Source organism: Plecotus auritus (genome assembly GCF_963455305.1).
Source record: "Plecotus auritus genome assembly, chromosome: 6".
Taxonomy (NCBI): domain Eukaryota; kingdom Metazoa; phylum Chordata; class Mammalia; order Chiroptera; family Vespertilionidae; genus Plecotus; species Plecotus auritus.
The window spans coordinates 4818089-4830081 of NC_137773.1; the positions used below are offsets into that span (position 1 = coordinate 4818089).

At 46.8% G+C, this 11993-nt stretch overlaps 1 protein-coding gene across 2 annotated transcripts; it reads right to left on the reverse strand.

The window, feature by feature from the left end:
• Positions 1-2784: 2784 nt before the first annotated feature.
• Positions 2785-10265, reverse strand: LOC308251066 (uncharacterized protein C5orf47). 2 transcript variants are annotated; one of them, XM_080674052.1, is made up of 5 exons: positions 10009-10265; positions 6887-6972; positions 5364-5463; positions 3677-3715; positions 2785-3371 (listed from the first exon to the last, which is right to left on the reverse strand). In XM_080674052.1, exons 1-4 carry the CDS (start codon positions 10259-10261, stop codon positions 3696-3698), a joined length of 459 nt encoding a protein of 152 aa, XP_080530178.1. In that variant the 5' UTR covers positions 10262-10265; the 3' UTR covers positions 2785-3371; positions 3677-3695. The 2 variants fall into 2 exon arrangements, with proteins under 2 accessions (XP_080530178.1, XP_080530177.1); XM_080674051.1 differs by having other exon boundaries at positions 2785-3415.
• Between the last annotated feature and the right edge of the window lie 1728 nt (positions 10266-11993).

The window sequence follows — 11993 nt, forward strand, 5'->3', positions numbered from 1 at the left end:
TCTGGGGATGGAGCCCGCAACCTGGGCATGTGCCCTGACCCGGGAATTGAATCATGACCTTCTGGTTCATAGGTCAACGTTCAACCACGGAGCCTCACCAGCCGGGATCCATTCACCCACTGACGAACACTAAGGTTGACTCCATATCTTGACTATTGTGACTGATGCTGCAGGGAACTTGGGAGCTCAGTTATTCTTCAAGACACTGTTTTAATTTCCTTTGCACCCCACCTAGAACTGGAATAGCTGGATTGTATGGCAGTTCTACTTTCAAGTTTTTGGGGAACCCCTGTATTGTTTCCCACAGGGGCTGTACCAACTTACATTCCTATCAACAGTGCACGTGGTTCCATTTCCCCACATACTCACCAACACTTATCTTTTTTATCTTTTGATATCAGTCATTCTAACAGGTGTGAGTTGAGAAGTCACTGTGGTTTTGTGCATTTTCCTGGTTATTAGAGATTTTTAGTATTGTTTCATATATCTGTAGTTCTTAAAGTGCAACAAGGATGTGAATGTCCCCTTCCAAGAGATGGACTATGTCTTTGCCAAGGAAAGAGAGCTTTAGAATTTGCAAATTTCCATGAAAAGTCCCTCTGCAGAGAAGTCCCACCTGCTTGATTTTTAATGCTTATACTAGAGGCCCGATGCACGAAATTCATGCAAGGGGCTCAGCCCTCGCAGCTGTGGCTTTGTCTGGAAGGTCGTCTGGAAGACATCCGGTCTAATTAGCATATTATGCTTTTATAATTATAGATGAGAAGACAGGGAGGAAGACCATCCCTCACTGACTCTCAAGGTAAGACCAGTCCTTTCTCAAAACAGCTGCCAGAGTAGTTGTGTTAAAGGTCGGCGGCTCATGTCAATACTCTGCTCAAAACGCTCCGACCGTTCATCTGACTCGGAGGAAAAGGAGCGTCCTCAAAACAGTGCCACACAGTCTGGCGTCTGTTACCCTCTCCTCTCCTCTCCTCTCTCTCTCTCTTTCCCCCACTCCATGGACCTCTTCTTCCCTCTCTCCAGCCTCGGGGTCCTGCCTCTGCACGCCTGGCTTCCCTCCTTCCAGCTTTATCTCCACGCCACCTTCTGCGTGGAACCTTCCCTCCACTGCACCCCTCAGCACCCCCTCGTCCCCTTTCTTTTTCTCCATGGTACTTGCTCTTGAAACACACTGAATGCTTTAGGCCAGTGGTCGGCAAACTCATTAGTCAACAGAGCCAAATAGCAACAGTACAACGATTGAAATTTCTTTGGAGAGCCACATTTTTTAAACTTAAACTTCTTCTAACGCCACTTCTTCAAAATAGACTCGCCCAGGCCGTGGTATTTTGTGGAAGAGCCACACTCAAGGGGCCAAAGAGCCGCATGTGGCTCGCGAGCCGCGGTTTGCCGACCACGGCTTTAGGTGTTTATTATGTCTTCCCCGGAAGCCAGACATTTACTATGTCTTGTTCCCTTCTGCTCTCCAGTGCCCAGAACAGAATCGAGGACATAATACATGCTCTGTAAATATTACACCAATAAGCGAGGGAACTAAAGAATGCCCCCTGAACCTGGCTCACAAAGGCAGGAGCCTCGTGCGGGCTAGCCCGCTTCCGCCTCTGCCCCAGATTGTGTGTAACCGAAGGCTCCCACCTGCAAGAAGGAGTGGGCAGTGCATGTTTGGTGACTCCTGACCTTGGCATTGCCTTTTGCTGGGATAATTGCAGCTTTCAGTCAATCGCTGTCTCTTGATGTACAGAAGGTTCCATTTCACGGTGATTTTTAAAAAATAAAATAAAAGTTCTTGCTTCTGGCCTGTATGCAATTACTTAACACAAATACTAAAATGGCACGCCCACACACGGGGCGATGGGCTTATCCAGTCACCAGGCTATCTCCATTGTTTGAAAGATTTCTCTAAACTTCAACCCCAGGCATAGAGTCCTAGGAGGGCACAGGAGGGTCACAGGAAGCCCGGCTTGACAAGTGACCATTACATGGAGCCACTGCGATCAGAATGGGACACTTCCAGAAACATGAGAAACTCACCGCCTCGGAAGGACAGAACAGGGAAATGAGGACACTCCCTGGAGCCGCAGACAGCCCTGCACTCAGCAGCCACAGGTGAATGGATTTCCTGCTGTAACTTTTCTGGGAATATAAAATGTTTCTAGACACACACCCAGAGTTCTGAGAGCACAGGGATCATTTAGGGTTATCTTTAAATTAAACAGATTAAGCTGGGGTAAGTTTATCCTGAGGAAAAGTCAGATGATCTGGGCTCGGAGTGCATTATGCCCAGGAACCTGGCTATCCCCTCACACTTTACCTGACTTTTAGAAAGTGCAGAGTAAAACAAATGAGCCCCAATGGCAGTCAGCAATATGCACAAATGTTACAAAGTAATAGTAAAAGTCCAAAAAGAGTACATGCGACATACTGTCCTCGTAGGAAGACATATATATCATTGCAATAAAACGATGTAAAAAGTAACCATATGCACAGATTCGGTGGGATGGTTACCTTGAGTGGGAGAGGCAGGGAGGCGGGTGGAAGGGGTTGGGCAATGTGATCAGATGTAAGTACTTTCTAGATACTGTCAGCAGAGAAAAGTTGTATTATGTTTATTATGTTCTATTAAAAAAACAGAGGTTTAATACATTTTCACCAGAAAGTTTTAGATAAAAATGGAAAGATGTAGAGCACCTATCTAGAACATTCTTTCCCTAGGAGTCTTCATTACTCCAGGGCTCTGGAACAGTGAGGCAAACCGAGTCTGGACCCAGCATGACACTTAGTTTTAAATCTAATAAATATTGGCACATTCGAGCATTAAAACAGATACCTGACTATGTCAAGCAGTGTGAGTTACATAAAGTAAGCCGACCTTGAAATGAACATTCACATTCACCACAAAACTTCGTGCAGCACAAATTATAGCATAAACAAGTAAATGCCTCATTTTACAAGGATTTGAGTTTCATCAGCTAAACTTGGAAGCTTTACCCAAGAATTCCACAGCCTGAAAGTGACCCAGCCCATTCCCACAGCGCAGGCCGCTCCCCGCCGGAGCTCTGGACACTGCGTGGTGGGCAAGGCCTAGGCCATCGGCCCAGGCACCGTGTCCTGCAACGGGAAACAGGCAGATTGGCTGAACAGTCACAGAAGAACACACTGCCACAAATCCCAGTCTCGCAGTAATTAAATTATAACTAAAGGAAGGAACAAAACTAGGAATTACTTTACAGTCCTCTCTTCTCGTGCTATTTCGTGCGAACTTTGTGTGACGGCCACTTTGGGCTGCCGTTGTAAGGGAAATGAGGAAGCCACCTCTCAGTGCCCGAAGAATGGAAGCCACGTGCCCTCATGCTGGACGGGAAGAGCACCTGTCACCGCGGGAAGCCGCAGGGGGGGCACAGAGAGAAGAGAACTAAGCAGATACATGAACAAAAAGAAAAAGGATGGACCGTGGAGAGAGCAGTTTCAATAGCATTGCAGACATGGGGCCCAAATAAAGTTTATTAAATGTCAACAAATATTTAATGAGTGCCTACTATGTGCCAAACACAGGTTTCAGGAAGGAAACTGGCTGGAGTTAGCAATGGGTATACACTAAAGGTTGGAGAAAGTAGGATGTAAAGGGGAAATTTTAAAGTCTATACTTTATAGTTGTTATCAAATAGATTCTTACCAGAAGATGATGAGAAGATTCATCTTGTGTAATCGGGGTCTAGAAACAATATAAAACACAGGAAAATTCAAGTGGGCCTCTAGGAAAGGTGTTCCCATTAATAAATGCATATTAGGGAATAAGTTACAATACATCTTAAAGACGTGATTATTAGTTTTTATAATCTGGTTTAAAATGGTAATACGAAATAACGAATTATAAGGATATCTTTTGTTTGCAAGAGGCTGTTTCTGAAAAACACAGCATATTGTTTTAGGTTTAAACAACCCTTACTGGAGTGTTAGGTGGTTAACAGAAAGCCCTTGCTGAGGCACAAGAGAACCTGCAAGTTAAGGCTGCGGCCAGAGCAGGGTTAGATCTGACCTAGCACATTCATTGACGTTACTGGGTCTGGACTAACACTCAGAACGAGGTCCGTGTTTGTGCACACTGCTCTGCTCTGCTCTGTTATTCAAACATCCTTTTCCCCTCAGAAACCACTGACTACTTCTTTCTCCTAATCACCTCTCCTGCTCCATTCATTCTCCTTTTTAATTGGGTAAGAAAAGTAAAATAGAGCATCACTAATCTGAACACTGGCTTATGTGCCATAATTGCAAACAATTTCTGCCATTATTGATGCACTATTACACACACAGTAATGAGTTTCTAGTGTCACATTGTTTACAAGACGGCATTCCGTTTCTAATTATTATTGTTTGAAATATTCTTCACAAAATTAAACTCTGCAGATTTACTGTCAAAATAGATGTTGACATCAAGTGACTGTACTAAGAACCTGCAGAAGCATCCAGCATGGTAACACATGTGTTAGGACATGCATGTGAAGGAAAGAAAATAACTATGATGATTATCAATCTGTGTGGCATTATTAGTTACATACACAGAGATTTTTATCCAACTTAATTGCGTGCGAATCCAATTAGTTTAATAAATATACTAGATCACATCTAATGTTGCTCTGGCCACAGCATGGAACTCAGTATCGATGCAGCTTTAGCACCAGGTTTAACCTACAAGATGTTTTCCAGGAATGAAGTGACATCAAGGCCATAGCTCAAGGAAGGGCAGGTTTTGCGAATGCATTAAGTTAGATGGCAGCATCCATGTGACTATGTAAGCAGGGGTCCTCAAGCTTTTTAAACAGGGGGTCAGTTCCCTGTCCCTCAGACCGTTGGAGGGCCGGACTATAGTTTAAAAAAAAACTATGAACAAATTCCTATGCGCACTGCGGGCCCGGGACGAGTCGGCTGCTAAGCAGGACAGGCAGCGGCACCCGGCGGGCCGGATACATGTCCTCGGCGGGCCGCATGTGGCCCGCGGGCCGTAGTTTGAGGACGCCTGAAAAGTGACGTATAGTTTACATTGCTGTTAATGTCTTCCTTCATCACTAGGGATCAGCTTTGTCATCTGTAGTAAAAGGCTGGCATTGAAATTCAGATTTAAGAGAGAAGCGTGTGCCCTTGTTCACTGAATTCCCGTCAGCATCCACCTCTGCAGCCCTCCACCCCCGCCTCCTCCGGCGGCGCTGTTTGCTGTATTTTAATTGTGATGAACAGTGGTTAGCCTCGCTTCCCGAGTTCTGGAGCTTGCCTGACAAGTAGGAAAAGTGCTGTTCCAATGCGATCCAGGGAAACTAAACTGTTATAGAAGCCAGGCCTTTAATACAATAAATATTATAACTTACTTTCACTAGATAATCGGTGGCATTTCAGCCTGAGTCTGTATTTTTTGTTTTCTTCGAGCATTCTAGAAATGACTTTGTGTACTTTTTTCCACACTGAAACCTTCAAAAGATAAGCACAGGTGAAGAACGCTGAGCTGAGGCAAAATTAAATACTGCAGATTTACTGTCAAAATAGATGTTATCAAGCGACTGTACTAAGAACTACATTTTGATGGAGGCGCCTGGGAGTGCCCCAACTGTGCTGCATGTCAATTGCTGTTGTAATTATAAAGCAATATTAGCACTTCGAGGCCTAAAACTTAAATGTGGTCATCTTCCGTGATCACTGAATTCGGGTTCCTCTGTCCAGCTTCCTGGCCTTCCCTCTCTGTAGTTAAGTCACCTGTCCTGGATGGAGCTTCCCCTCCAAGGCCATGTCTACGAAGCTCTGCCTAAGTGGTTCCAACACATTCGATTTTGTTTGAAAAGATAATAAAAATAATGAATTTCTATTCCCACGTCTACACCAGTGGGCAATAATTTCATTTTAATGTGTTTTATTTCAGATAAGAAACATTTCTACTAAGACATACCAAAGCAAAATAACGAGAGCATGAATGTACTAGAACAGAAGAGTGAGGACCACGGAAGCAAGTCCACGGACCTCGGCTCAGATTCTGGCTGCCACTCGCTGCTGCTTGACATTGGGCAAGCGTTTTCATCTCATCCAGGGCTACCTTCATCCAGGGGGTTATTAGAATTAATGAAAATATTTGTAAAGCAAAAATGTCTGGTACGCAATATTTATAACATTGGCTATTTCTTTTCTCCTCACCCAAGAGGAATTGGTTCTTAGAAACAATATTTCTAGTGGGAAATTCAAAATACATTTGCTGCAAGCGTTAGTGACCTTGAATGCTATTTTATACTCTATGTAAACTATAACTCAAACACTAAGCTCAGAAAATACTATTTTATGTGCCGTTATTAACTAACAATTTCTTTAAACTGAAGTATGAAATATATGGTGGGAATGAAAGAGGAGCAAATGATGTTGAATATGTTTAAACATTCAGGTTACCGTGACCTTGGGACCAGAGGGGAACGGTTCAGCACTAATGGTTCGTCCTTGTCAGCTTTCCTGCTGACGCGTAATGTCTGTTCCTTGTCTTTAAAAGAGCAACATGACACCAAACGACACATTCTTTTCTGTGAAATCCATGGTTTTCTTTATGCTATCCCTCAGAGTTTGTTATAGTCTACAGAACATGTATTTTCATGCTTTGAAAAATCTCCCGGTGGGTTATATTTTTATTAAAATGTGTCTTATACCTTCAAACACTACAAGGATTAGTCTTTCTTGTTAATAAGTATTTTCAAACCAAGTTCCATTTCTGATAAATTACGTCTACTTTCTCATTTCAGTAAATTAAACTTTTCAAAAGATGGAACTATTTCTTACTGTCTTGAGCATATTCACACATTTGTATTTAGAGAGCTTAATCTAAAATTCAAATACTGCTCCCCCCCTTTCTATAATATACCTTTTTCTTTTTCTTCAGTACTTTGGAAGCTTCATTGAAACGTATGGGAAACTCAAACTTTTTAGCTAAAGTCTTCTGGGTTAAACCTAATTGTTAAAAAAGAAAGAAAGTGAAATATCAAAGTCAGTACGTATTTTAAAGGAGGCCCTATCAGAGATCAGAGACAACTAAGAAGGTCCCTTGAGCTCTTGTGGGGATTTTTACAATTATTGGTATATTTCTGATCACTAGGTAACACCAACTTATCAATTAGCTAATCTAATGGTGGGGAAACAAAAAAAGGAAGAAAACTAGAGATAATCTTGGAAGTGCCTAGGAAATGCCCTTGCTTTTCTGATTTGAAAGGTGAGCCCCTGAAAGTTCAGCAACAGTAAACAAATACCTGAACCCCATCCTGCCCGTGTACTGCGAGCATCCCTTTTCTTCTCCATTCAATTTCAGGTGCATTGTGCTCCCAACTACACAAACCACCTGCGGTTCCTCAGACAGGTCTTCTTACTCCTCCCAGCCTTTGCACACGATTGTACACACACACACACACACACACACACACGCACATGCACACGCACACGCGCACACACATGCACACACACACATGCACGCACACACGCACACACACCAGGCAAATTTCTACCTGCTCTTTAAGACTCAGCTCATACATCACCTCCTCTCAGAAGCCTTCCCTCAAACGCAACCAGTCCCGCACACAGCACGGACTCCAGGAACACCTCATACATCATGTAACAGCACACCTTCATATCATGTGTTTATACTGTGATTCCTCCCCTAGGCTGTGACCTTCTAGGGGACAATCAATGGCTGTGTGTGCCTTGTTCATCTTACTGTCCACATCACCAGACACAGAGGAGATACTAATAAAAGTCTGTCAGGGAATAAGCTTCTCGGCTCTACTCACTGAACCATGCTGCTCCCCAAGTTAAATGTTAGAAGAAAACCTAAGAGCTGTGTGCCCACAGACATCATCATAAAGCAATGGGTATGTGTCCTGGAAGCCTTTATAATTGTTCTCCTGCTTCTGGAACCACCCATCCCTTCCTCGCCTCATTCCTACCCTATCACCACTCTCTACTCATTCAGTTTTCATAGGAGACACAGAGAAAGGTATTACAGAATTATCCCACAAAAAGTACAGACCTTGATGGTTTCCCAGAATTCTACCAGACCTTCAAACACCAGATAGCCCAATGTTCTATAAATTATTCCACAGCATTGGAAAGGAACAAAAAAAGCCTAATTCGCTTTACGGGGTCAGTATAACTGTAATACCTAAACCAGATTACAAAAACATAAACAAAGAAAGAAAAACTGCAGCTCACTGTCTCTCACAAACACCTATGCAAAAATTCTAATCAAATTATTAGCCGAGCCCAACACTACTTTATGAAATAATGAATCATAACCAAGTCGGATTCATTTCAGGAATGCAAGGTTGGTTCAATATTAGGAAATCTATTTATATCATATGCCACATTAATAAATCTAAGGGAAAGAAGTTTATCTCCATATATCTGTGAAAGCCTCTGACAAAATTCAACACCCGCTTTGCCATAATGAAAACCTTGGAGAAAATGAAAATTGAGGAATGCTTTTTAATATTTTAAATGTAGATGCTGTCATCCTAAAGCCAGTACCTTATTTAATGGCAAACACTAGAGGCATTTTCCCTAACACCGGAACAAGGCAAGAATGCCCAATATCTGCACCACTATTCATCAACACTATACTCGAGGTATTCGCCTATGCAAAACCAATCTACTGCAGGCCTAAGAATGGGTAAAAAAAAAAATTGTTTATAAATAATAGTATGCCTGGAAAATGCATATCAACAATAACGCTAACTCTAATAATAAAAGAATTGAGTGAAGTATGAGGAGCTGAAATTAACATACAAAAATCACTAGGCTAAGTGAAAGAAGCCAATCAGGAAAACTGACATAGCGTGTGATTTGACTTATATGAAACTAGAGGCCCGATGCCCAAAATTTGTGCAAGGGGCTCGGCCCTCACAGCCCGGCTTCCTCTGGAAGGTCGTCCGGAAGGACGTCCAGAAGGTCGTTCGGCTGTCTGGTCTAATTAGCATGTTATGCTTTTATTATTATAGATTATTATAGATGTCCAGAGTAGGCAAACCTATGGAGGCAGAAAGGAGTTTAGTGCTTGCTTGGGGCTCAGGTATCGGGTGAGGGAGGGCAGTGAGCAGAAACAGTGAGTGCTAATGGGCACACCGTATCTTTTGAGGGGTGATAACACCCAAAATTGATTGTGGTGATTGCACAACTCTGTAAAAAACAATGCATTGCACGCTTTAAATAGGTGAGCTGAATGGACGGTGTATTCCATCTCAACAAAGCTATTTAAAAAAAAAAAAAAAAAAAGCACAGATGGAGGGGTGAGCCCTCAAAAGCGAGGCAGGACCCTCTGACCTGTTACTAGGGAGTGGGACTTGGTCAAACCTCCTCTCAGTGTATGTAAATCAATCCTAAATGAAGTTGATTTTTTTAAGATCCAGAGGCTTCATAAGCACAAACGGAGAAACATGGAAGGGGACATTATGGAAGAGGGAACCCCACTTACAACAGCAGAAAAGACCCAGTCCCCGGGAATAAAGTGGACAAGATGCAGGCTACACCTAGGGGAGGAGATCCTTTAAATCCTGGAGGACAGGAGAGTGGGCTGAAGCCTGTTTTGGGAAAGGAAGTGACTCAACATCCTGACGAGGTCGTTCTCCTCAAGGGAAAGAATAAACGCAAGGAGTCCGGGTCGGAACCATCGCGGGGCCAGGCCCCTGGTTCCGGGGTTCGGGGGCTCCAGCCAGTGGTCTCTCTCCGATGCAGATGGCCGGTTGGTGGCCAGTGACTTTCAAGGCCATCTCAGCGCCTTTCCCGGGCACCAGGAGCGAAGGACGGGCCACTGACGGGGCGGGGCCTGGCCGCGGGTCCGAGCGGCCCGCAAGCAGGGGACACAGGGGGTCCGGAGGGCTGACAGCCCGCGACTCCGACACCCGCGGGACGGCGGCCGGGAGGAGGGAAGGCGCCTGGCCCGCGGCCACCCGCCCCGCCCACCCCGTCCCCTTCCCGCCCACCCCGTCCCCTTCCCGCCACCTGCACGCGCCGCCGACCGCCCGCAGCTCCGCGCGCTCGACGCCCGCGCCGCGGAGGAGGCCGCGGGGCCCCCGGGCTCGGAGCCGGGGGACAGCTCCCCTTCGCCGCGGGGCCCCGCCGCTCCCCGCGGCTCCTCAGCCCGGCGCCCGCCCAGCTGCAGGACGCCGCTGCACTGGTGCGAGCCGAAGCGGGGCACGTAGACGAAGCGCGCGGGGTTCCGCTCCCGCTTCCCGCCAGCCGCAGCCATCGCCATCGCAGCTTCCGGTCCGCAACCACCTTAACTGCCACCAGCCTGCGACCCAGAGGACCCTGGGCCTGGGGGGCGGGGCGCGGCGGGGGCGGGGCGGACCCAGCGGGACCACTGTGTGTGAGGGGGAGGGGCAGAGGGGAGGGACCACTGTGGGGGCGGGGCAGACTGGGCTGGACCACTGTGGGGGGGCGGGGCAGACTGGGCTGGACCACTGTGTGTGTGGGGGGGAGGGGCCTAGGAGAAGGACCACTGTGGGGGCGGGGCAGACTGGGCTGAACCACTGTGTGTATGGGGGAGGAGCCAAGGGGAGGGATCACTGTGGGGGCGGGGCAGACTGGGCTGGACCACTGTGTGTGTGTGTGGGGGGGGGTGCCAGAGCTGGACCACTGTGTGTGTGGGGGGGAGGGGCAGATGGGAGGGACCACTGTGGGGGTGGGGCAGACTGGGCTGGACCACTGTGTGTGGGGGGGCAAGGGGAAGGACCACTGTGGGGATGGGGCAGACTGGGCTGGACCACTGTGTGTGGGGGGGGCCAGAGCTGGACCACTGTGTGTGTGGGGGAGGCAGAACTCGACCACTGTGTGGGGGGGAGGGGCTTAGGAGAAGGACCACTGTAGGGGGCAGGGCAGGGCAGGCCAGAGCTGGACCACTGGGTGTGTGTGTGTGGGGGGGGGTGTAGTGAGGGCAGGACCACTGTGTGAGGACAGCCGGCAGGCAAGGAGTAAATAGTTGAGGAACTGGACTGGACCACTGTGGGGGGGAGAGCTGGGGAGGACCACTGAGGACCATACCACTGTGTGTTTGTGTGGGGGGGGAGCTGAGGGGAGAGACCACTGTGGTGGAGAGCGGGGCTGGGCTGGACCCCTGTGGAGATGCTGGAGAGCGGACTACTGTGGGGGGTTTCAGCTGGGGAGCCAGATCACATGCTGGCGGGGGCTGCCATGTGGGAAGGAATGAGGGATGGGGAAGCGGTAGGGCAGTGAGAGAGGCTGGGGAGCCAGGTCACTCCGTGGGCAAAGGGAAGAGGGCCCTCTGGGGAGGTGGGGGCAGCTGCAAGGAAGGCCGCTTGGTTGTGGGATGATGGGCCACTCATCTGGAAAGTGGGGTTAAGAGTTTGGGGATCAGCTCCCCTGGGGTGGGGGCAGACCAGAGGGACTAGCAGTAATCAAAATACTCCTGGCAAACAAAAGCTGGGGGCCTGGCGGCTTCACAGGGGAGTTTTACAAAACATTCAAAGAAAAGCTAACACCTGTTCTCTTCAAACTGTTTCAGAAAATCCAAGAGGAAGGAACACTTCCAAACTCTTTTTATGAGGCCAGCATTATCCTGATTCCAAAACCAGATAAAGACACTAAAAAGAGAGAATTATACGCCAATATCCCTGATGAACATAGATGTTAAAATCCTCAAACAAAATATTAGCAAATTGCATCCAGCAACATATTAAAAAGAGCATACACCATGACCAAGTGGGATTTATTCCAGGGGCCCAAGTCTGGTACAATATTCACAAATCAATAAACGTGATACATCACATAAACCAATTTAAAGACAAAAAATCACATGATCATAGCAATAGACACAGAAAAAGCATTTAACAAAATCCAACACCCATTTTTGATAAAAACTCTCAGCGAAGTGGGAATAGAGGGAGCAGATCTCAACATGATAAAGGCCATATGTGACAAACCTACAGCCAACATCACACTCAATGGGCAAAAACTAAAACCATTTC

Excerpts from the sequence above, each read along its gene's own strand:
- LOC308251066 (XM_080674052.1), bottom strand. The coding sequence starts at position 10,261 with ATGGCGATGGCTGCGGCTGGCGGGAAGCGGGAGCGGAACCCCGCGCGC. Across the intron at positions 6,973-10,008 it reads GCGGTCGGCGGCGCGTGCAG|GTTTAACCCAGAAGACTTTA; the intron begins GTGGCGGGAAGG and ends TTTAACAATTAG. Across the intron at positions 3,716-5,363 it reads CCACCGATTATCTAGTGAAA|ACCCCGATTACACAAGATGA; the intron begins GTAAGTTATAAT and ends TATTGTTTCTAG.